At 38.8% G+C, this 24,913-nt stretch overlaps 4 protein-coding genes across 4 annotated transcripts; 3 read left to right on the top strand and 1 right to left on the bottom strand.

The window, feature by feature from the left end:
* Positions 1-694: 694 nt before the first annotated feature.
* LOC107222219 (protein artichoke) lies at positions 695-9,895 on the top strand. Its single transcript, XM_015661526.2, has 10 exons — positions 695-1,031; positions 3,455-3,670; positions 3,774-4,941; positions 5,014-5,720; positions 6,145-6,469; positions 6,542-6,808; positions 7,323-7,476; positions 7,779-7,973; positions 8,052-9,266; positions 9,338-9,895. Exons 2-10 carry the CDS (start codon positions 3,498-3,500, stop codon positions 9,856-9,858), a joined length of 4,725 nt encoding a protein of 1,574 aa, XP_015517012.2. The 5' UTR covers positions 695-1,031; positions 3,455-3,497; the 3' UTR covers positions 9,859-9,895.
* Positions 9,896-10,175: 280 nt separating this feature from the next.
* Positions 10,176-13,186, bottom strand: LOC107224564 (26S proteasome non-ATPase regulatory subunit 7). The gene is made up of 5 exons (XM_015664703.2): positions 12,884-13,186; positions 12,648-12,740; positions 11,904-12,082; positions 11,329-11,532; positions 10,176-11,240 (listed from the first exon to the last, which is right to left on the bottom strand). The coding sequence occupies exons 1-5, from the start codon at positions 13,056-13,058 to the stop codon at positions 10,935-10,937; spliced, it is 957 nt and encodes a 318-aa protein (XP_015520189.1). The 5' UTR covers positions 13,059-13,186; the 3' UTR covers positions 10,176-10,934.
* A 244-nt stretch (positions 13,187-13,430) lies between these two features.
* Positions 13,431-14,451, top strand: LOC107222697 (inosine triphosphate pyrophosphatase). The gene is made up of 2 exons (XM_015662209.2): positions 13,431-13,585; positions 13,837-14,451. The coding sequence occupies exon 2, from the start codon at positions 13,860-13,862 to the stop codon at positions 14,427-14,429; it is 570 nt and encodes a 189-aa protein (XP_015517695.2). The 5' UTR covers positions 13,431-13,585; positions 13,837-13,859; the 3' UTR covers positions 14,430-14,451.
* A 3,443-nt stretch (positions 14,452-17,894) lies between these two features.
* LOC107224018 lies at positions 17,895-24,668 on the top strand. The gene is made up of 16 exons (XM_015663959.2): positions 17,895-17,993; positions 18,198-18,236; positions 18,318-18,616; positions 18,716-18,856; positions 18,921-19,091; positions 19,238-19,380; positions 19,467-19,844; positions 20,023-20,375; positions 20,450-21,066; positions 21,148-22,043; positions 22,153-22,282; positions 22,377-22,607; positions 23,117-23,482; positions 23,576-23,861; positions 23,941-24,232; positions 24,307-24,668. Exons 1-16 carry the CDS (start codon positions 17,966-17,968, stop codon positions 24,473-24,475), a joined length of 4,539 nt encoding a protein of 1,512 aa, XP_015519445.2. The 5' UTR covers positions 17,895-17,965; the 3' UTR covers positions 24,476-24,668.
* The last annotated feature ends 245 nt before the right edge of the window (positions 24,669-24,913 follow it).

Raw genomic sequence — 24,913 nt, 5'->3', positions numbered from 1 at the left:
ATAGGTACAGCTGTCCCGTTTTGCAAAAGTCCCAAACTCTCAAGGATACCACGTATTGCCTGGAGAGCCGTTGTATTTGTAACATAACAGTCTTACGTAAACACAAAACTATTTGTGCCTGAGTACCAAATTGTTTTTTGGAGTGACTTATCACAATATTGAAACACACATAACGACGCCGGCACATTCTTAGGATCCATAATCCATTTTACTGCCGGCGAATGTAACAAATAGAAGTAAAAAAATTACTCTACGAATCTGTTACTAATATTCCAGGATCAAATTTGCAGGAATGCTGCAGAAATGACTCGTCATCAGAACTGTAACAACACCTGTATGTACAGTCAGTTTTTTAAGTTTCACGATAACGTGTAACTGACATGTTTCGTCAATATTCTTCGACTGGAACGCTTAGGTTTCAGAAGTGGATTTGCAAGGGGATGATACAAATTGATTGTATAAATATTAAGAGTGCAACGATGTGTAACACATCGAAACATCGCTTATGTCAGCGCTTGTGAGAAGTTGGGCATAAACATGAGCGATAGAGGTGCCATCTATGCGCGCGTTACAAAGCAGTATTTTCAGAGTATTTCTGGAGTGCCAATTACGAACTGCGTAACCTGACAATTCGCTTTTCTGTAACGATCGTGATAAGAGTTTATCGCCAAACGATGGATTAGAAATAACTAGTTTTAGGTTTTTAACGACCTAAGCGACGCTTTTAGAGAAAGGGAAGATTTCCTGGAAGCGTCTCTTTACGGTGGATGCATATCCACTTCGCAATCCTTCTCCTCCTCCGCCCACCACACTCGGTGTTCTTCTTTCTTTGCCGTATTTCTATTTCGCACTAGTTTAACTCGAGAAGCACGCGTCAGAACGTCTCTCGGTACTCGGGTCAATTTCACAGTAAAATTGTGTTTTGCGAAAATTCACGAAGAATCTGATCTCACGAGGATTCCTACAATTGTGCTGACGCTTCAGACCCGTTTAATACAATCTGACGTTGGATACACTCTTCAGGCATACAGGTAAACCCTGCCTTATCCAATTCAACAATATTTTCTGTTGGTCTGATAGCCGGATGTTCAATTGTATAGTTCAGAAATTTGTAGAGAAGCTCCGAGTATTTATGTGGTTAAAAGATTTTTAGAGAAAATTGAGGAGTGTGTCCAAATGTCTATACAGCACTGAGATTTCTAAGAAAAGACACTTAGCTAACTTGTGTCAGTTGTGTGAAAAAAATGTAACAATTTTTACGAATAGAAAGTTTCAGTCAAAAACTGTGAAATATTGCAAAACCGTTATATGTAGCAAATTACGACTGAAGTAATTCAGATGCCATTCTCAGTTCCTTCAAACCCCCTTATCTGTACTGAAATAAAGAATTATTTTTGTACATTGTTCGTTTGTAACCTGATATTGGCGAACATGACTTGTGTACACGTTTCCCTGGAAAAAAAAACAATTGATCAATGATATTTCAACCATGCGGTAATACAACCAGTGTTAGCAACCGTACAACTACCACAGTTAGTCATCATACCTATGTACGATCGCGTAACAGTATCGTACACAAATACATGATGATTTTGACTATCGACTGAAAACATGAAATAAAACGAAATTTAGTTAAAATTTACAACTCTAGGAAGGCTCATGAAATATTTCCGGCTGTTGTCTCTCACTACTACGAGCTAAGCCATTCCAACACATTTTTGACATTCAAGAGTACTTGAATTTTTCTTATTTCAAGGAGTATACTTATATTATAAAAAAATATATACATATACGGTTATGTATTAAAGAGAAACAGACGATGATAGATGATTTACGATGTATATTTATTGTACTTTGATTATTCATGTTAATAAACAACTGATTAATCGGAACTGGATCTGTTATGAGTTCAAAAAAAAAAAAATAATAACAATTTTGAATCCGCAAGTTTTCGCGCCTTGTGGGTGACCGAGATAAGAGATGATCACAAAATGAAAAATAAATTGAGCGTTGGCTGAAATATGCGGTTACGATGATAACATTTAAAATATTCTATGCATCATCAATAGTGCATTTAATATAATTAAAAAATGCGATAATTTTTGCTCAAATGATATAAAATTACGTCCCCGGTACGATAGGCGCCATCCTCAGGATTGCTAACACTGTACGGTGATCTTATGAGCTGTACAATGACGTTTAAAAACATCAATTAATGGATATGAAACGTAATTACCAAATAAAAATAACCAAGTTCGAAAATTCCATCGAATTATAAAAACATCTTGGCAATTTCAATCTCAATTTTGAAACAACAAAAAATGGCTATTGATGAGGGGTTAACTGATGCATGGAATTACCTACTGCGAATAGCAAAGTGTGCTCTACAGGATGAAAGCATCAGTTCCTGTGAAAGGGAGTTTTTTGTCTTGGGTTCAATGTCACGTATCACTGTTAGTGAAATTTTTGCACCACATTCTCCGCGTGGTATTCTAATTGGGATTTTCGCACTGATCAACGATCAACCGTGCGTATATCGTTTCCGGGAAAGTCGGCGACGCTGTCTATTGCCAAACCGTAGATTGTATACAGTACAGGTACTTTGATACCAGATAAATTTCATCACGAAATAGATCTGAGATAGGAGCACATCGGAGGAGTCTTATTGTAGCTCTCAGCTACTCGGAGTCCGGAACTTTTTACGTTCGGTTGCGTTTTGAGGCCGGCTCACCTTAGGGCTCGGCGGCGATGTTACGAAATCCATTTAATCCAACCGTAGAAAGTTAAAATTACTGTGGTATCAATAGATTTTACTTAGTTCAACATTAACAAACATAGATTTTGGAAATTTTTTATCTGTGAATATTATTCTAGTGATGTGCAATAAACCGAGATCGATTACAATATGATATAAAACGTCGAGGTGGTTGATAGCTAAGGATTTAAAGTATACGTTTTTTTTAATCGAAGCTTGTCTGTACGATGAGAAAGTACGAAATGTGTTATAAGAAATTGTAAATTGAAAGGGCTGTATGACAGCGCATCTTTCAACCGTTAATCTTTATAATTATCGTAATGAAGAGTGTTAGTTTTCAGGGTAAATTCAATCGCACCTGTGTTAGTGTGTGAGATATTCAAAGCGAAATAGATGTAACGATGTCGAAATAACATCGTGGGAAGCAAGCACGCGTGATAATAATTGCGGTAAAATGATTGTCGTAGCGGTCCATGTTTCGCTCCAAGTCGGGCCTTCCGGTATTCCGCGACAATTTTGTCGCTTGTGACCGTGACGCAATACACTTTACAATCCTGTGACACTCAAGGGCTGCGTTATTGCATTAATCCCTACAATAAGATCTGTAATTTTCTACTAAGGACGCCGACGCGTAACAAAGTGTATTTTTACCGTTCTCCAAAAATAGCTCTGATTGCACGAAGTTGTTTAATTTTATAGATTAATGGGTCCTCAAACGCTGAGGTGACCATCCATATGAACGATGGGCAAACCTCCGGAGAAAAGGATATATCAATTCCTACTCGTGGTGTGTTTTCTGGGTCTGGGTTCGAATGGGACGATCGGACAATTATTGGATAGTGAATATGGTTGTCCTCCGCAAGAAAAAATCTTACCTTGTAGGTGCTCGACGAGAGATATGGAGTTTCAGATATGGTAAACATGGCCTGAATTGTTTTTTAAGATCAAATTTGACAGAAACGCTGTTATGAAACTCATTTAATTGACAATCTACAAAGATTATTCGGTCCATTTGTAGGTGCAGTCACAGCGAGTTGCCCAAAGTTCTTGAGGGCCTGGACGCTGTCAGTCATTACGTTGCGCGGCCAATCGACGAGATTATCTTGGAAAACAACAACTTGCCAAGCCTGCCAGGGAAAGTTTTTGCCAATTTACGAGTCGTACGGTTAATGTTACGAAATAATAGACTCGAGAGAGTTTCTTCGGGCTGGCTCGACGGCCTGTACGACTCTCTTCTCGAGCTGTTTATCGTCGAACCAGACTTAAGATCGCTACCGGTCGACAGCCTCGATAATTTGAGTGGTCTTGAGGCCATAACATTGCAAAGCAGGTCGATGAAAAGGCTGCCGAAATTCTCGGGACTCCCGAAGCTAAGATACTTGCAAATTAATTCCCCATCCTTGGCGGAACTGACGCCAGGATACTTTAGAAATTTACCAAGTCTTGAACAGTTTCACATATTCGGAAGTCAACGGTTGACCAGACTGGAGTCTGGATTGCTGCAGGATCTCCAAAGTTTGAGTTTAGTGAACATAAGCGAATGTGCAATAAACTGGATCCACCCGAGAGCGGTGATAGGACTTCCGGAATTGAAGGAAATTTCTTTAGTCGGTAACGCTATCGCGGACGCTACAATGGTTGGACGCACAATAATAGATTTGCCGAGGTTATCCATTTTGCGATTAGACAGAAATCACATCAGTCGTTTGGGAGAGGCTTCCTTTGTCGAGTTACCGACGCTCAGTGAGTTGTACCTATCCAGAAACAGGATATCGGAGATATTCCCTGGGGCTTTCCACAGAGTCCCGATGCTGCGGACCATTGATCTGAACCACAATGCGATTCACAGAATCCATCCGGAATTTTTCATCCAGAGGAACGGTGGCTTAGAAGAACTTTGGCTCATTAACAACGATTTGGGCCATATCACTGAGCTACGAACAATTTTGGATGCATTACCAAACCTGAAATTCTTGGACATGAGTTACAACCAACTTGAAGAAATCCCGTTTGGGGCTATCAGAGGACATTCTACTCTCGAAAGATTGCACTTGGATCACAATAGAATCAACATGGTTCAAATGGAGGCGTTCGTTGCTCTGCCAGCTTTGAGAGAGCTCAGATTGCGCAACAATTCGTTGTCTAATATGCTGGAAGGACCTCTTTGGAACTTACCAGCCTTGAAGGTGAAATACCCTTTCTTAGAAAGAATGTAACGCAATCAATAATACCATTATAACTCTCAAAATTATTTTCAGGGCTTAGATTTGGCCGAGAACTACTTCCGAATGTTGGAGCCACGTTTGTTGGCTAATCTACCTAGTCTGCGACGGTTAGATATCAGCGGAAACGCCATCGGTATCGTCGACCCAGCTTCGTTCCTTGCCAATCCTGCCCTCGAGCATGTCAACCTCTCTGGTAATGCCTTGGCCATGATTCACCCTCGGACTTTTGAACATCTTGTCAATTTGTACGAGTTGGACTTGGGTTGGAATAGATTGTTTGAAATAGTACCCGGCCTGCCACGTAATCTCGAGTACCTTTACATGCCTATGAACCAAATTTTGAACCTGCCGATGCCATCGTCCCCATACCTGGCACTTCCTGCCCTGAGATTACTGGACCTCAGTGCCAACGGTATAAAGAGATTACCGCCAGGCTCGCTGAGTACCTTGCCTAATCTGAAGAGACTGAAGCTCGGCTATAATGCTCTTCAACACATGGAGGACGGAGCTTTCGACGGTCTCTCGCGGATGGAACAGTTGGACCTGCGAGATAACCGGCTGGTTTCTCTACACGGTAGTTGCCTGCGAGGTCTGAGGATGTTGGTTGACTTGAACTTGAGAGGCAATCGACTGGAATTAATCAGACCGGATTTATTTGAAAGTAATGCTCGCCTGCAGCGTTTGGATCTCACCAGGAACAGATTGGCGCAAATACCTCATACGGCATTTGCTAATACTCGGTAGGTGGGACTGACCAAACCCTAAGTATACATTCGCATTTTTATTTGGAAAATTGAAATAGTTTTAAACTTTCACTCGAGGAAAACTGACTCTTTGAAAGAGCTGCGGCTGAAGGTATTCTAGTAATTCATAGCGGTAGAAAATTGGTTTCACTCACAACTTAACCGAGTGGGAAGGTTACGTCACTGAAAATTCAGCACCTAGAAAGTGTGGAGCGCGTTGTGCGTCGCGACGCTACCTCCTCGAGGGGCAGGTTGGCGTGACGCCTTCTTTACAGGTGCGTAACCGAACCATGACAGAGATAAAGAAGTTTTCTGTTCGGTATTCATAGCTACTTCAGATGTTGAAGACGGTTTCAAGTCAGCTCTACACACGGCGTACATGAATTCATACTCAACTGTTGAATCTGAAATTAATTTGCAGAGACCTTCGTGAGGTGTACGCTTCGCACAACGCTCTGACAGAACTTCCAAGGTCGTTGCACGGTTTAACAGCCCTCCAAGTCCTTGACTTGAGTTTCAACAAGCTGAATATTCTATCACCGGAAACTCTCAGCAGTCTGACTTCATTGCTTGAACTGCGGTTGGTAAAGAATAAAATTCAAGAGTTGAGGGAAGGTGCGTTCAACAGACTTCCGAGATTGTCTCTTATCGATTTGGAGAACAATGACTTGCAGATTGTCGAGAGAAACGCCATAAGGGCTCTGCCCGAGCTCATAGCACTGCGATTGGGACAAAATCGTCTCCAGGTATTCAGTCACATACCTCAATCAAACATCTTCATATAGCCACGATTCTATGATAGTTAAAATAACTTGCAGATGATACCAAACGGTGCTTTTGTGGAACTACCTCGACTTCAAAGTGCCGAGCTCCAAGAGAATCGCATCGAGGAGATATCTAACAATGCATTCATCAATGTTCCTCAACTGTTGTTCCTCAATTTAAGCCACAACCTGCTACCTAGTCTTGAAAATTCAGGTCTAGAAAATCTAAACTCGTTAGAAGTGTTGGATCTCAGCCATAATCGTGTGGCACGTGTATCGAGTAAGAGTTTAGCAGCCATGGAATGGTTGGTTGAACTGAAGGTGTGTTTGAGTATACTTTCACAATCTCGGACTGTTTCAAGTTGCAATTATAACTCATTACTTTAATAGCGGCTTCTTAGTATGCTTGTTAACGATGTCCAGACGTTGCCATCAGCTCAAAGAGAATGAGGCAAACAGTTTCCAAATACGAAGAAATGTCATGGAGTATATAATCGTGTTTTCCGAGGTTTAACGACTAATCCCTTGAAACTATTATGGTTATTGTTAGAATGAATAGAGCAGTATCGGGATTCTTAACGACGCGAATTTGGAACTATACTTTTAATATTCCTCATGTCGTTGCACGTTTAGATATTTATTCCATATCTTTGATTTTTTCAATTTGACGAATGCGCCTTTACTGATCAGCTTTCGAAAACTACATAATAAAGTACGCAATCATTGATTGTTTTATTTCCGCCGGTTAGAAATACTTTACAGCACATAAATAATAGTCATAGTCATTTCTACGCATCGACTTACCTACTGATGGGTTTTCATTTTCGAATTGCAGATCGACAACAATAGAATTTGTGCTATTCAAGGTTCGCCTTTCGATGACATGCCACGATTGCGGGTGCTCAGTCTTCGTCATAACAGGATGGCTTCTGTGGCGGAAAATGCATTCAAAAGATTAAGATCTAACATAGCGATTCTAGACATTGATGGTATTGTTACAATTCATGCTACACGCAACAGTAAAATGGTTGAATTTATCAAACATGGCGATCGAAATGTTTTGTTAATTAAAATAAATATGCTTTCACTTGATAACACAAATTATTGTTCTGACCTCATTTTTGTTGAGTCAAGTAGCATTTTTTTGAATCGAAGAAACATCTATTTCTCTATAGTTGGTGGATTCAACCAATGCCATGCTTTCTCTGTCTGTATAGAATTAATTTCCTCTGATCGTATTCCTCACGATGTCTGGTATGGTTGGCTAAAACAGTTTTCATCCAACATATAGGTAACCCATTGTCTTGCGCTTGTGGAATGCTGTGGTTGAGAGGATGGCTGCAGCAGGCATCAGCAGAAGGGCCGCGTTGTGCTGATGGATCACTTTTCAGAGAGGTAAGATTATCTCGACAAGATTGCCAGAGGGAAAGACAAATCGAACCTACGGTGCCCGGATGTGAAGCCGAAATGATTGATGCCACCTCTTGTGAGTGAATCGTGATTGCTGTCTCCTGATTATAAAGTTCATAACATGAGAATTTTCAAGCCAATCTTCTTGCCACAGTGTTTGGGACATCACAGGTGAATTCTGCCTGGATGAACCTACAGGGCAGTACGACACCGCTGCACCCTCTTCCCAACGAGTCAGAATATTTCTACGACGAATACGTTGACTATCCATATGAAAATGCTAGTACCATGACCCCAGACAATTCCTCCGATACTGTGACAACCATTGCGTCGGCGGAGGAATTGGCAAGTCTTCAAATGACCTCCGAAACGCCTTCTGTTGTGACCGGTGGAACGCCAACGATCTACGCAGCCACTGGTTCTGGTGCCGCAAACATAATCAACAGAACGACACTCATGCCAACCAAAGATGTCCCCCCGTCACCGAGTAGTTCTGGATTTACGTTCTTTGGCGTGCCGCTACCCAGTCTAAACTTTAATCTGTGGGGGAATTCAGGAAGAAAAGCCGACAGAAAAAGCGACTCCTTCAACCAGCCTGGGAGAGGTCGTATACACTTATTTCCTCCGACGGAGCCGGAAATACACAGAGGCGGCTTCGTCCCGTTGCCTCGCGGTCAGAGCGGATTTATTCCCATAGTTGACCCACAGCTTAGGTATCAGATGGAAACTAACAGGTCCGCGTACTTCTCCAATAAAAATGTTACCATACAAAAAGAGAGTCAGAATAGCGGCTTTCAGTTGTCGCAAACGCAGACGGCGAAGTATTCGACCTCGTCAGATGGATCCCATCGACCACAAAATCGAACGGAGAAATTACCTGATCGAAATAGGGGTGAAAAAAATACATCGAAGCTACAAGGTCTCACGCTTTCCGTTAAAGAACAATCAAATGTAACGGTTCCCTCTTTATTGACGTCAAAGGACTTTAGAGGATTTTCGATCAATGTTACGAAGGATGTAAACATAACATCGTCGTCTGAAAAAGTTACGAAGAAATTGGAAATCGATCAAACGTCGGTACCGTCGGAAATCAACGAAGAAGAAAATCTACATTCAATGACCAACGAAAATGGTGCTAACGGCGAAGTCGCCAGTAAGATAGTCTGGACCACTCCAAGTTCCAGCACAACCCAGTTACTGAATATTTCTTCCGCAGAAGATAATAAGGCACCGACTACAGTACGAGCATCCATTGCCAGCATTAGGGATAAAAGCAGCTTCTGGAATTTTCGCGATTGGTTGAAACCCAAGCAGGCTGTGCAATCTGGTCTGATAACCACCGTTATGCCTGATGATCTTGAAGCCACCGGTTAGTCTAACACAGTTAATAAAAATCTGTTGTTTATCTCATGACCTTCTTCATTAAATGTTACTTCACAGGTTCTCCGGTAACTACAACGGAACACGAGACAATCCTGACAACGATCCATCCCGGAATGCCGTACATGATTTCTATGACTCGAGACAAAGAAGCATCACCTTTGTCTGCGTTATTGGTACCTGGTGGACAAATACCACCTTATCGACCGTTGGGCCGATCAACAATCACCAAAGTTTCCTCACCCAGTCTCACTCCTGTAGCAGAACAGTATCAAAATAATCAAATGTCACCAGAGCTTGAAAAATTATTACCAGAATATCTGCTCAACAATAACGAAAAGGAAGCCGACAAAGATAAATTCTCAAAAGACGACACGACACCAAAGTTGATGGAACAAATCAATGGCAACGACGATAATGTAAGAATAATAGAGGACAGTTCTTTCAATTGGTATTTTCAACACTACAATGACACAATCTTGGAACCCTATGTAGGATTAGTCGATAGTGGTGCTGACCACGTTAAAATTTTGATCACTCTCTCACCTGTGACTTATTTAATAATTTGTAGATTAATGTGAGCATAATATTGCGGAATATATTCTATCGGCAACTGCAGACTTTGGCCGGAATCCTGTTTTGACCTCACATTTATAATCTGACAAATTTTATATTTAGCATTGAAATACATATTCCGTGCGTGCAATTTATGAGTCAATCAATGGATCGCTTGGCTAAAGTAGCTAGATTGGTATGAGTCCGCTATAATGGTATCATTTTTTTCGGGGAGTTAAGTTCGCTGAGATTTGATTTTCACGACGGCTTTCTTAGCAAATATGAGACTAAGAAATGCGCATCACCTCGGATTCAGAGAAGGAAACGATAGAAAAATAATAAATTAGTCAAGAAAGTTACGTTTATTATAAAATACAATGTTAGTCAAGGTCCGTTTATGCTGCAGCGTAAAAACATGTTCCGTGAGAGCAAAACTGTAAATGATCTTTTTCGTGGGGCATGTATACTGGTTGTGAATCACAAAAGTACGGCTATATCGATGGTATCGTTCTATTTATTCTTGTTACAATACGGCTAAAAGTTGAAAAGAATGTTTGGAGGTTTTCAGAATCAGTGTATAAATTATTCGATAATGAAGTCACGTAATTCGCGGGTCAGGAGGAATATGTACACGAACTAAGCGCTTAATGAACATTTAGGTTTATTTCAAACCAGCAGTAACAAAACTACAATTAGTAAAATTTGAAACTTCTGCGTGAATTTAATAACGTTTGAGAATCTTGAGTTTCAAGTTACTCTCATATAGATACGAGTACATTTAATTCGAAAAACAAAAGAAAAAACACGTTCTGTTTACACTTTTTCGTAATCGCTGTTTTAAATACATCAAAGTCTAACGATGTAATATTAAGGCGTATTTCTGCGAGAAACTACAATTTTCCATCATCTCACTTTGATCACTTTCATTGTAACGAGGAAAGTAATAACATTATTATTGAAAATAGATTAAGTTGTGGTGTCATTCCGTCTAGGTCGTAAATGAGTTCGGCTTGGTTTAAAATAACATAGGCGACGAAATCAAATTACTCATTGCATCAGTGAAATAATTTATCAGTATTCAACACCATTTATTATGTATAAATCATTTAACTTTTGCCTTTTCCTTTTCATCTTTCTTCTCATCTTCTTTCTTTTCATCCTTTTTCGTCTCTTTCTTATCAGTCTCCTTTTTCTCTGCATCTCGATTCGTTAATTTGTTGTTTATCAAATTGTGCAGTGCTACGATTGACCTGACAAGAGCTGCTAAGTAAACTACCAGCATTTGATCATTTGTTTTGACATAGAGTGAATCGACAAACGTGTTTTGTGACATGTCAGGTAACAAGTTGAAGATATCCTGTAGCTGATAAACGATTTGATGATTGATCGGTAGTTTCCCATTGCCAACCTGTTATTTGCAATGAAGATATAATCGGGTGTTATTGGGTATGAGCTATACGTGAGAAATATGTAGTAGAAACATAGATCGATCGAACCTGGATAAGGTAGTCCTTAATTTCTCGAATTTGGGCATGAAGTCCTTTTAATCCAAGTAATTGGTTCGTTATTCTTTGACTGAGTGTACCGACGGTGGTATCTTTGATGTCCCTGAGCAAGTGTTCGACTCCAACTTCTTCAGCTTCCTCTGCTCCGATTTCACTCGGAATATGTTCAAAGGTTTTAGAAGTTGGTGATCCATCCTGATTCAAGCAAATAGTATGTATAATTGAGTCTTTCATCTACATTAGGCCGTTTACGTCAATTGAGCCACCTTTTTATCGTATGGTTAGCAAAATTTAATATATTCCACAGTGAATTGGTAATTGTATTAAGACTTTTGACAGTTCTGGTAAATGGTAATATAAATCATGGGGACGAAATACTTTGTTATTTCTGCTGCATGCACAGTAATGATAAGTTACCTTCTTTGAGTGTGCTATAAGAAAGTTTAGATCATAGAAAATTAGCCAGATCTACAGACAATGTTGGTTTAATTGATGCAGGAAAATCTATAAATGAACAAGATTTAAGAAAATCATAAATTGCGATGTATCTAGAGTAAGACGCTTACGTCATGGACTTCTTCAACAGCTTGATACGCTTCTGTGGGAAGACCTAAGTCCTTGGGTTTGGCATCGATGATTACCAGTACTGAGTTGGGACAATACCTACGGATTAATTCGTTGATCGCGACGTCGTTTTGATGTAATTTTGGTCCTGTATGATACCAGCCGACCACTTTTTCACGAGCTAAAATAAATTCAAATATTGTTAGGTACATGTTGTATAGCGATGCAGGGTTATCTTTTGAATGCATCATATAATCAATGGGGCACTAGTCGAATTGTTTTTAATCGAACAGACATCAATAACAAAAGAACGGCAATTCAAATAAGTTTCAGTATTTATGGAATTTTAGGCCCTTAGTGACTTGCGCAATCGATTATTCTTGCAAAGCCATGTCGGAATAGAATCAAACTTATTGACGAATTAGAATACAAGGAACTCAAAACCTGAAATCAAGATATCATAGCATCAACCGCTGAAAAAATATGGCAATATACTACCATTTTTTGCTGTTGCCAATTCATTGTCTAACAATAAGAGACTTTGACGGAGCTATCATTGCTTTCACAGTGAAAAACATACGTGGATATAATGTTTGAAGAGTCAGAAATTTATAGTAGTATTAGACTTGGCAGCGCTCGCTTTTTTCATCGGCGACTCTATTAACTTGCATCACTAGAGATTGGTGATAATTCTTTGTTGGGTCCAATCAAAAGGAATATGAATTATGTTCAATAAAAATCTTTACCATTAACTTTTTTGAACATGCTGTACATGTTTTCCAGGTAGTCATGGTCGAGGAACCACACTGATTTATCCTTGTCATCCTCGTCAAATGGGACTAGAAGTTGCAAAAATAAATGTATTGTATTATAAAAACTACTCAATAATGAGTTCAATAACAAGTTGCAGAGTATTTTGTTCACCTGCTTAAGCAGCCAGAGGTGGTAGAATAATATAAATAACTAAAGGATAGAATCTAACCTGCAAAACTGTTGGACACGTCTAATACTCCCTTGGCTCTCCAACAGCCCAATAATACGCCGACAACTCTTTTCTGGTTACCAATTTTTCCCATGCGATTAAAATGATCAACTACACTCAATAAAACTAGTGGATGAACCACTACTTTTGCTGTGGAGACCTCTTGACTCGGCATTTTTTGATCAGTTATTTCACAAACGTCGGAAATAGATTAGTTGCCGCTTATACTCAACAGTCAACACAGATCACAGATGACACAGGCTCTCAATTTCAACTTGGCTCTGCCGAGCTCTGCACACTGCAGTCTGCACAGTGTAAAGGTGGAATTTCATGAGCAGCAGAAAGCAGCAGCAGTTTAGTAACTTCCTAGATGTTACTAACAGCTGTCTAGTGATTTGACGCAGCAGCAGTGCTGCCAGAGATGAGTAGGGAGATTTCCAACGCTCGGCTTTTCGTGATACCAGCTAGGTTGAAGGTTTCTGGATGGAAATGTCCGTCGTTTGGTTCTATTCTAGGGAAAGTTGTGTTGCCTGTTTCATATTGGCAACAAGTGTGCCTTTTGCCTTACTCGTCGTACCAACCTATTCCACACTTTTTGGTTGAGACTGTAGTTGAGACATCCAAGAAAGTATTTGGTTTTTCTCAGTAAAGTAGCTGTTGAATATTCCATGGTTTAGTAAGAGAAAATAAAAAGAAATACGTGTAAGCTATGAGATACATGAATTTCTGTCACTAACCAATTCGTCACACGTTCGAAAACTGGTTTTTTATTATTATTACGTCATTTTACGGCCAACAGCGTTGCCAACAAAAGAGGACCACGTGTCAAAAGTTTATCCAAGCTAACCGACTTGCATATATTTTGTCCTTTGTTATTGTCTGATTAGCGAAATATTAGACGTACTAGGAAGATTTTGAATCAGATTTTAGGAGGAATACTTAATTTGTTTCAGGGCGCTAACCGTGAAGATTGAAAATGTCAAAGACGATAGTTTTCGTAACTGGAAATGCGAAGAAGCTTGAAGAAGTGATAGCAATTTTAGGAAAGAATTTTCCGAGAGACATCACAAGCAGGAAGATTGATCTACCTGAATATCAAGGAGAAATCGATGACATATGCAAGGATAAGTGCAGAGCTGCAGCGCGAATAGTTAATGGCCCAGTTGTGGTAGAAGATACTTCTTTGTGTTTCAATGCAATGAACGGTCTCCCCGGGCCATATATTAAGTGGTTTATGGAAAAGTTGGGTGTTGATGGTCTCCCCAAAATGCTAGCTGCTTGGAATGACAAATCAGCTCAAGCAGTGTGTACTTTTGGATACTGTGACGGTGATCCCGATGGCGATGTTAGTATTTTTAGAGGTATTACTGATGGGGTTATAGTCAATCCACGAGGGACGAGGGAGTTTGGGTGGGACGCATGCTTCCAGCCAGTCGGATACGACAAGACTTATGCGGAATTGCCCAAGGACATTAAGAACCAGATTTCACACCGTAGCAAAGCTTTAACAGAAATGAAAAATTATTTTTGTAATAATTTAGTGTAATAAATTATATATTACATAATGATGAGCATGTGTTTCTCTTTTTTCATTAGATGTTTGCTGTAATTCATTCTTTAGTTTCTCAGAAAACGTATGAACTACCAATGCTTAAGAGGATTAATGAGTTTAACGCTCAAATTTCAGCCGGAAACTGACAACAGTGACGGTTATTGGTGTTCCATGGAATCTCATTGACTGTCTTTCAAAGTATAAAGATTATTGTGGTTTGGGACGGTTTATATAACAGCTTCAAAATTCGAATATTCAGTAACATTCAATGATCCTTAGTCACATAATGAGATTACAATGGAATACATACAATACGTAAGTAAAATATGAGTAAGTTGGTTGTGGAGTGTTATTACCACAGAGTGACTACGCTGGAAAAACATGTGATTACTATTTATAAATTAATATAAATATCGTTGGTGATAAAATATGTTTATGCTGAAAAACTGCACATTTATGGGAAGTAGGTTGTATTGTGTATCTGTCTACCAGGGGTCAAGTTCAACGGTGATAATGTAGTCATAAATTTAGTGCCAGGAAAACAGGCAATTAAACATCAGGCTAACATATTGTATCAGGCTGAAATTTGTAACGTTAATGTAGCGATGTATGTTTGAAAAAAATCGTTATTGTGCAACTTTAGGATTACTTGAAATTTAGTAAACCATTACTGCAGCATTAACAAACTTATAAGGAAAGGTATTGAGGTGCCGGTGCCCCCTCCCCCCCCCCCCACCGAGCCCCCGATTTCCTTCATTTTGGGATATGTTATTCTTCATCAAAATCTAAACGATAAGTATGTTTTGTTATCTGCGGAAAATAGTCTGAAGGGGCGAAATCAATCCCCAGAGTTGGGCATTCCCAGTGGTAGTTTTTCAGTTTCGCATGCTTTCAGCTGAGATGTTTAAACTAAACCAATTGGATGGTGATTCTCATGGCGAATAATGAAAAATGCATTTTGTCCGATTACCATGGGGTTAAATGGTCAAAAATCGCAGGGGTTGAAAGTAACAAATTATTTATAACTAAGAAACTATTGCTTGTATTTGCATGCAATCAATTGCATGACATATTCCAAAATAAACAAAATCGGGGGGAAGGGGGGGGGGCACATCTCAATACCTTTCCTTGTCAAATTTTGTAAATTAAATTTCTACTGGTATTCGAGAGATGCAAAATAATAATTTTTGTTTCGACGTTTCGATACGTTAACGTTATTAAATTCAGCCCTGTCATATGGTGCCGTCTTTATTACTTGAATTGTATTATTCAACCCTCGCGGAAAAAACCCAACTTGGGTTCAATTCGCACCACTAACTTTTTTCTTATGCGAAATTAGCATTATCTATGAGTTGGGGGTACGAACTTACACCCAAGTTGAGCTTTTTTTCCGTGAGGTAAATAATAGAAATTGAGTAACACAAGCCAGATGCATTGTTGTTATTAAATATTTTTGTTTTATACCTATATACGAGTTATAAATAAATTTTGTTTAATTGATAAATCAACTAAATAAGTTTCAATTTTATTGTTCATGCGTTAGTTATTCTCGTAAACAATTTTATAATGTAATTAGGTCGTTGAGTGAAAAATTCCGTTAGGTCCGTCAGATAGAATGACAAAACATAATCGTACATATTTTTTCCTTTTTCTATCAATGTTTAGTAACAAATATATAGTAAGTTGAATTTGCGTGACGTCATAATGTTCACATTCTAGTATAACTACATCTGTGCACATTGTGACGTCACGCGTCAATTTCGAACTGCTATATCTTGATTAATAAACATTGAATTGAAAAAAGAAAAAATACGTGTCAGTTCTTTTTCGACGTTTCATCTGACGGACCTAATGGAATTTTTGATTCAAAGACCTAATTTCCGGCTATCTAGTCCAGTGAAGGATATGACCATGGTTTTGACCAACCAAGAAAAGAGTTTATTTGTAAAATTATCTCAGCGAGACTACAATAACAGCAGAACGAAACAACCGAAGATATGGTCATTTGATTACTGTATCTATGAGTAGCAGCGTGTTGGTGTAAAATGAATCAAGTTCATTTAGTCTTGTGAAATATATCTGTATACAGATACAATGGGTTCGAAAGATGATACCCCTGTCATGGCGCGTGCATATTTGTCTTTAGTCAACTAATTTTTTGTAACACTTTGTTATCGACCAATTGCAGCTATACTACCAATGCAGACAATATACGTGCTTTTGATTTTGTTTCAAAAACTTTGTTAACCCATTAAACAATTTAGGAAGCCTACAAATATTAAGAATTCCAATTGAATTTCTTATTATTGTATGTTCAAATCTAAGGTGAACAAATTCGTTTCCTGGATTTGAACTGTTTGAATAAATAAACAGATGAAGTTTAGAAAAATGACTTTAATTCCAATTATTATATGTTTCCTCTGATGAAAATAATTACATGAGTTTTTGAACTCAGATTTCGTAACAATTGGTATTTTTTCGTAGATTTTCGCATTTCTTCGTAGATTATAATTTTAATTCAAAGAATTATTTTCACCAGGGTTCCTGGTTTAATAAAATAATATATGTTAGTTTTTTTCATAAACCTCAGCTGTTGGGATAAGACGAGTTGAAAGTATACGGCAGATTCTATTAATCCCCCAAGATCGTAATCACAATCAGAAAATAAGAAGATCAGTTTCCGAACGTAGTTCCGAATTTTGCGAGGAACTTGACTTGTCTGCAATAAGTTTTCTTTGTGAGAGAGATGCGACATCTAGCGGTGGCTCAAAAATAGTATTTTATACTTTCTCATATATATTCGTAACCTTATCGAACTAAATTGAATTCTAAAATTGTCAATCATCACAAATTTCGTAAAAATTCGTACTTTTTTAATGAGAATTCATAGAGTTTACAAAAAATTGTGCTTTTCAGCATTTCGAATTTCGAGCTTAGATTTTCGTAGATCGATGTAGTTTTGGTTTGTTTAATCGAAAGAAATTATTCCGTTCAACTACGGTGGTAGTTTCTCATAGTTTTTTGTTCTATTTTCTCGAAATGTATGCGGAACTATTTCTCATGTTTTCATTTGTTAATTTTCATAGATATTTATGAATAATCGTAGTTTTCTTTGAAAATACTCCAAAAAAACTATGATTTTCGATAACGTTTTACAATTTGCCTTTTTTCTAGTTTGCCATAGAAATCATCTTCACCAGCTCCACTGCTTATATAGTAAAAGTCTAAGGATAATACGACTTTATATTTAAAAATTAGTAATCAATGCGGAATAATGTAATGAAGAAAATATATTGCTTTTGTACGATCGTCACGGTCACTGCACATTAAAATGAAGGCTGATTTCGAAAAAACAGCGTATTAGCTCATCAGTCTCTCCTTTTAATTAGCGGTCACTTTTGGATCTCCTACATGCGATTGTAAGAGTGCATCTGGAGATGCAGATGACTCGGAGTGTTCGCAGGGTTATCAGGCTGGTATCTTGTAATATAAAAAGGAAACGCACTGCAATTGCGAATTAGTCTTTCACCATGAGACAACCATTGCTGCTCGTCGCAGGTAAGTAAAAAAGCAAAGGCAAACCCGTTTTCTTCATCTGATGGTTTATATACACTCGTTTCTTTAACAAAAAACAACTCACGAACATTTTTCGTCACGATTCTTTTCAAATGTTGTCTTAATGTTGATATGTACTCACGATGGAGTTTCACTATTTCCGACCACTGAACTTAGTGAAATTAAACATACTTTGGGTTTCTGTAGGTCTGCTTGCCTGTTTCGCATTGGCGAGGGCGCTACCAGGTTAGTACATGATGCAGTTACCTGTGGGTCTTGCAAACGCAACGGTATAACGGGCTTACCGATCTTATTTTCTATTCACAGGTCTTTTCCCTCGAGACCAAGTCACAACGTACAAGTATTATGCGGATGTAAAAGTAGGAAATATTGAACCCGTTCCTTATGCTTCTCAATTCGTAATTGGCGGTGTCATGCATGTGACACCTCATCTCAGTGATCCGAGTCTGAAGAATGCCTTTCACATTACTCTCAATGTTACACACGGTGTTCGAAATGGTGAGATTCAACATTTCGAAAAAATTACGGATCATATGCTTCCTGTTCCCGATGTCGCCGAAGTGATCAACGATCCCTTTATCGTCATTTTTGATGACGACGGCAAGGTGGGTCAAGAATTCAGAGAAATAATTTTCAAACTTATTTTCATTATCTACTTCTGCGATCCTTGAAATTATTTGAAAATAACTGTGTTTTAATTCAAGGTGAAAGGCTTGATGGTGCATGAGCAGGAAGCTGGATGGTCTCGAAATATGAAGCAATCGATTGCTTCCATGCTTCAGTTGGACCTTTCCTCGATGCATCTTGAAATGCCCATAAAGTCGCATGGTTTTCTTACCAGAGAGGTAGGTAACAGTTGAGGGGAACATTCGTTCTCGATATAATGTTCTCTTTGGTTGTTACTACCAGAATTCCATATACGGCCAGTGTGCCGTTGCCTACGATGTCCACCGTACACTGGACCTTGAAGAGGGACACTTCACTGTGACAAAAATGATGAATCCATTGAATTGTAAGAAGTTTGATCAACATACCTTTAATTCCAAGGAGTCTACAGAGAGCTGTTTGATCGATGAAGAGGTAAGACGGAAATCATTACTACAGAGACTACGAGCACCGATATAGTTCGATCGGGAAACATACTTCAATAAACGAAAAATTAAAACTGACATTTTATGCCGTGAATATTTGGTGAAACGTACCCAAAATAATTTTTATCTTCTCAGGATGCAATGTCTGCTGCTAGTCGAAGGGTCTTTCATATAAAACATACCGGAAAAGATCTTCTGATTAAGACGTTGGTTGCCCACGGAGTCCTTAATTATTTCCCATGGAAGGCTCAAACCGAAGCTCACTATATTCTTGCAAAGTAATTAAGGGTGTCATGAAATCACGAGTGACTTTATCTTCAGATGATATTTGTATATAAAGATGATTTTTTGGTATCACTTACAGCCAATCGATGGAATTGATGTCCTTGGTTCCATTCGAAAATAATTTGGTACCCAAGCTGAACGTGACAGGAATGGTATTGCTGAACGATATTGAGTTCAAAAGATCACACCATGGCTATGCTCTTCGTGCCGGTTTGGATCTTACCCACGGACGTCACGTCGTTAATCTTGATGATGTGGCTACGCAACTAATGAAGATGCTGGGGGAAGCTGTTGACTACATGACTGAAAATAATTTGGATATGACATCGCCGGAAATAAAACACGGGCAGACAATAAACCGCATTTTAAACACAATAAGTTACATGGATCTTGCGTCTCTCGAACATGTTTTCAACAATATTGCAGCAGATTCCTCTACTAAAGAAGACAAAGTTAGGTACGTACTCTCAATGAAATAGCATTTGACCTTTGTTTTTGCAAGTTGAGTACACCATTAATTTTCATAGGATATTACTAGAGTAGTATATTGAATGCAGCAGCAATAAATGCAAGGTATTCTTTGGACGAAATAGTAGTAGTTATAAGATGAAGTTCAATTTTCAATGTTTCAACAGGACAGTATTCCTGCATATGATCGTTCATGCAGGAACTGATGCAACATGCTTACTTACGCGAAACTTGATACGAAAACACAAGGTCACACCTCAAATGGCCATTTTCATGTTGAGTAAACTACCGTACAATATTCGTGTGCCTACGGAAACGTTGTTGGTAGAAATGGAGAGTCTGATCACCCTGGCGGACCCTGGTGAAGCCTCGGACAAGTCACTGGGAATCCATAGGACTGGTATTCTCTGTTTCGCTACTATGATTTACCAGACTTACAAGCACGCAGAGAAGTACCATCGCAGCATGGATCCGGATCTTGTTAAGCGTTATGTCAAGCACTATTACGACCACGTGATAAGTAAGTATGGAGAAGCAAACGAATTCCAGTATCAAGAGACTCAATAATAATTAAATAAATAAAAAATATTACAGGTGAGCCTACCTACGAAATGAAAATGGTCTATTTGCACGCCTTGAGAAATATTAGAATCGGTGGCGCACGGGAGGTTTTAGAACCGATCATTCGCGGTGATTTAATGATATCCGAGAGGCCTGACCATCTTAGATTTCATGCAATGATAGTCAATTTGGAGTCATCAGATGACGTTGAGTATATTCATAATCTCTATTGGCCAATTTTGACGAACACGAAATTACCTGTGGAGTTGAGGGTTTGTGCGTACACCATTCTGATCAAACAACCACCCCGTATGGAAAGGCTGATGAATCTTTACTGGTTCATGGTCTATGAAAAGAACGAGCATTTGTACAATTTTCACTACACGACTATGAAGAGTTTGTCAAATACAATGAGTCCTTGCATGGCACCTATGAAGGAAATGGCTCGCAAACTTTTACGATTCATTAGAGTAAGACCAGTCTCTGGCATACTTACCGGTTCTTGGACTGTTGACTTTGAGAACAGAAAGTTCGGTTTTGGGGAATCTTTCAACCTAATGATGACTGCTGACGAACATACTGGATATCCATCTTCTGCTGTAATTGAATATAAAACGCTTAACCATCGCAGGCCTGTGAGCCATCGAACGGTACGTATTGTCGATCTTTGAGTTTTGAAGATTCTTTTTTTGTCTCCAGCATGATAATGAATCATATTTGTTGTGATCTAGTTGTGGCTCCGGGTTGAAGGTGTTGATGATGTAATTGCGAACATGATCTGGGGCAGTGCTATGGACAAACCGTTTATTCATATAGAAGAGATACACAATGTGTTGAACATGGCAAACAAAGACATGCCGCAGAAGAAGCCAGTACACGTCGAAATAGCTGTAATGATTCAGGACCGTACTATATACACCTGTCACTTTGATGCCAAAGAGTTAACGAACATGCAAAATACCATAAGAAGACTGATGTCTGAACCTAATGATTTATCATTTGCCAAAATGCACACCGAATTTGATGAACTATACGTTCAGCATGTGCCAAATGACCTTGGATTGCCAACTGTTTTTCACACTCAAATTCCCAGCGTGCAGATAATGAATGGAAAGGTCGAAATCGGTAATGTTACCGAATCACCGTTGAACGTGAAAATTGAATCTTCCATAAGACATTGGCGGCATGGATATTACTCAATGGAAGTCTACAATCCAATTATAGATACATGGCATGCAATTCGACGAGTATCGGCATTTGATACCAGTCTACCCATTGCAGTAAACATCGGCTATAACAAAGAAGCCAAAAATATTAAAATAAGTTTGCCTAGACTGCCTCTTACAGAATATTCCGTCTCTGGAATACGGTCACATGCCAAGAACTATGTGATGGTGATTGGAGCTGAAGAAGGCGTGCTCGAGCGGCATTGTCCAATGTGTCACCCTGCCGAACTGATTACCAGGGGTCTGAAGCATAAGAAAAACATAAGCCTAGTGAACGTTGACTCTAAAGATACAGGACTACATTTCAGCATGCACCAGTATGACTGCGAGCGAATTATTCGTCCAGGATCGAGATTTGATATGGTCTCTGAAATCTTTAGCAAGGAAAACAAAAACACAATGTGAGTTACATATATTTTACTAAGTTTATTAAGTTACATATATTGCAACTTCACATTGGCCTTGACACTTCCGAATCCAAGCTTCAGTAACTATTCTATGTCCATTTAGGGATAATTCGCTGCTTCTGGGAGTTATGACTCTCCGAGAATACTATCTCTATGGACTCATCAATCCCGAGCTTGGAACTTGCGGGTATCTTGCTAAACTGGAACCGAGTATCGTCTATCCAACTTCTGTGGTAAGCACTTCATTGGGAATTACAGTCACTGTCTTGTGAAAACAAATCCAAAATTTCATCATCCCAAACGCAATTACCGAGTACTTACTTTCAGGTTGATATAAACATGCGCGTAAACTTTGAAGAAGCTACACAGAAAACGTTGAACTTATTCCCTGGGGTAAAGATGGATCTCCGTGGAACCCTAGAAGCTAAGACTGTGTCGACGAATGTTCCGTTATGTTCTTGGTCTATAAACGCTAACGCTGCTACCACGCAAGGGCACGTTAACAATCAGTTACGAATTCAAATGACAAGGACTATACCAGGACAAAAAGATCTCAAGGTATACGCAGTAATGTTTAAGTTTGGTGAGGATTTTTTGCCCATCCCTTATAAATCGGTACTCGCTAGTGCCGATACACGTTTCTGGTTTAAAGTGACAACGAGTGACATTACCTCGTACTTTTTGGATCTTGTCAAACATTCTGCAGCAGAGTAGTACTCTTGATATTGCGTGAAATTCGTAAACCAATTCACTTCGATTATATTTCATCGTTACTTACACTTTACGTACAGTACTTGAACCAATATTCATATTTGTATCATGTAACAATATCTTCATCAACGTTATTAAAGCCATATTGATCGTTAACGCAGGATATTATTTACACCTTGAAACAGTTTGCACTAACTATGCATTTTGCATCGGAATCAGAGTTTGTTGGACATTCAATTTAAAGGGTTTCCGATATTTTTTTAAACCAGACCAATCCAAATTTATTTATGTATATTCACTCAATATTCGAACCAATGATCTACCGATGTAAGTAACTACAATATAGAATGTTACAGATTTGCATCGATGGCCACAAAATTTATTCAGGATCAAATGTTGACTTCTTGGATCGAAATCTGACCATAAAACAAGAAACGATTGGTAAACTGATGATCAATATGGGGGAAACGGAGGATTCTGAGTCGACAATGTGTGTCCGTGATGACGCATCGGTAATTATAAATATGAAGGGTGAGATGTCGAGCGAACAAATCGAAGCGCTGAAGGATGCAAGTATTAACGGAAAATGCCAGAAGGATATCGAAAATCCTGTTTACCTGTATGCCGAAAGTTTCATGATACCAAGGACACGCGGCTGTTTAGATGAGGCCATTCTCCACTCCTATCTCCGAAAATACTCGTACACTGTGCAATACAAGAATGTAAGCTGGGAGTTGAACTTAATATGGTTTTCGGTTTATCCACAGTATAGCTATATCGAAAAATGACATCCAAATTAATTACTTGTTTTACAGATACCTGAGCACCTTAAGAGCATGATTTACTGGATGGACGATGTGATCAACGTGAATCTGTGGCCGTACGCAACACAACATCCTGCCCATACAGAAGCTGGCATAATAAAGATAGCCGCGGAATTTCCTCTGGGTGACGAAGGTATGAATTTGGATGTACGCACTCCCATGCACGAAAAAAGGTACACCGCTGTTCCTATAGGTGACACTAGCAGGTGGATCGAGATGTTGGATAACACTCGTTTCTCCCAAGATTTACTGGTCAGATTGCGAAACAATAATATCAGTAAGTTCAGTTTGTTGGTTTACACTCTTAATCGTGGTTAGTGATTCGCTGTAAACTTGGAATCCTCGTGTTTTTCTAGAATTCTGTACCATTTATCCTGAGGTTTTGATAAACACGGATGGTGGGATCATGCCCTTCGTCCTTCCTAGTAAATGGACTTTGCTCACTGGCGATTCTGAAAGACACATGTTTTCGGTGTTTGTCAAGCGAATTGAGCCTCTAAGAAAAATGGGTCTATTGATGACTGTCGCCAATCATACAGTAGAAGTTATTCCTAGCGATACCATTCCTACAGTTACTGTTGATGGCGAGGTGATCGACCATGAAAATGGCCTTTCTGTTCTGGAAGGCGACGCTCATTATATTTTACGGTGAATATAAACGTCTAATGAAACTGACTGCAACTTTTGAGTGACACTCCGTTATCTAATTCTGACAATTTCAGGGTGATTTGGAGTCAAGATCGTTTGATCATTCAAACTAAACATAATGCATTCGACCTCGAATGGACTGAAAGATCTGTCGCTTTAGCTATGAGCACTGCATTGCAAGGAAGAGTGACGGGGCTCTGTGGCCATCTAGATGGATCGTATGACGAAAGTATACACATTTGAAAATTGAATGTTTCAGAATTTCTTCAGAGAAACATCGTAGTAAAGTAGATAATTTCAACACGAGTATCTACGTTAGCTATCTTTCTACCTATAGTCAAATGAAATGTCAAACATGATGAATTATATCAACGATTGTAAACGTCGTATAATGACATACTTTCATACAATAATAAAAAGCTGTAATTTTTTCTGAGATGTTTTTTCTATGTGTAATTTCCTGATGAATTACATACAGTCTAAGACTGTGTTTTGTTATTTGAGTGGATGTTTTCCATTGCGATACTTCAAAGAATGTACGATAATAAAAGAAAAGAGAAGACTTCTTCAGATACTTTTTTTTATGCTACTGACCATCTTAAGATATCTCGGCTATTTTAAAGTGACTTGTATCAGGTCGTTACGAAATATACCAAGTATGCATGATACGTAAAATTTTAA

The sequence above is a fragment of the Neodiprion lecontei genome, chromosome 2 (genome assembly GCF_021901455.1).
Source record: "Neodiprion lecontei isolate iyNeoLeco1 chromosome 2, iyNeoLeco1.1, whole genome shotgun sequence".
Lineage (NCBI taxonomy): Eukaryota > Metazoa > Arthropoda > Insecta > Hymenoptera > Diprionidae > Neodiprion > Neodiprion lecontei.
Note: the sequence above shows the minus strand (reverse complement) of the source record. Positions and strands in the feature narration are given on the sequence as shown.

Excerpts from the sequence above, each read along its gene's own strand:
- LOC107224564 (XM_015664703.2), bottom strand. The coding sequence starts at position 13,058 with ATGCCGAGTCAAGAGGTCTCCACAGCAAAAGTAGTGGTTCATCCACTA. Across the intron at positions 12,741-12,883 it reads CGTGTCCAACAGTTTTGCAG|TCCCATTTGACGAGGATGAC; the intron begins GTTAGATTCTAT and ends TGCAACTTCTAG. Across the intron at positions 11,533-11,903 it reads CTGTTGAAGAAGTCCATGAC|GATGGATCACCAACTTCTAA; the intron begins GTAAGCGTCTTA and ends TGCTTGAATCAG.
- LOC107222219 (XM_015661526.2), top strand. The coding sequence starts at position 3,498 with ATGGGCAAACCTCCGGAGAAAAGGATATATCAATTCCTACTCGTGGTG. Across the intron at positions 5,721-6,144 it reads ACGGCATTTGCTAATACTCG|AGACCTTCGTGAGGTGTACG; the intron begins GTAGGTGGGACT and ends ATTAATTTGCAG. Across the intron at positions 7,974-8,051 it reads AATGATTGATGCCACCTCTT|TGTTTGGGACATCACAGGTG; the intron begins GTGAGTGAATCG and ends TTCTTGCCACAG.
- LOC107222697 (XM_015662209.2), top strand. The coding sequence starts at position 13,860 with ATGTCAAAGACGATAGTTTTCGTAACTGGAAATGCGAAGAAGCTTGAA.
- LOC107224018 (XM_015663959.2), top strand. The coding sequence starts at position 17,966 with ATGAGACAACCATTGCTGCTCGTCGCAG. Across the intron at positions 17,994-18,197 it reads ACCATTGCTGCTCGTCGCAG|GTCTGCTTGCCTGTTTCGCA; the intron begins GTAAGTAAAAAA and ends GGGTTTCTGTAG. Across the intron at positions 19,381-19,466 it reads GCTCACTATATTCTTGCAAA|CCAATCGATGGAATTGATGT; the intron begins GTAATTAAGGGT and ends TATCACTTACAG.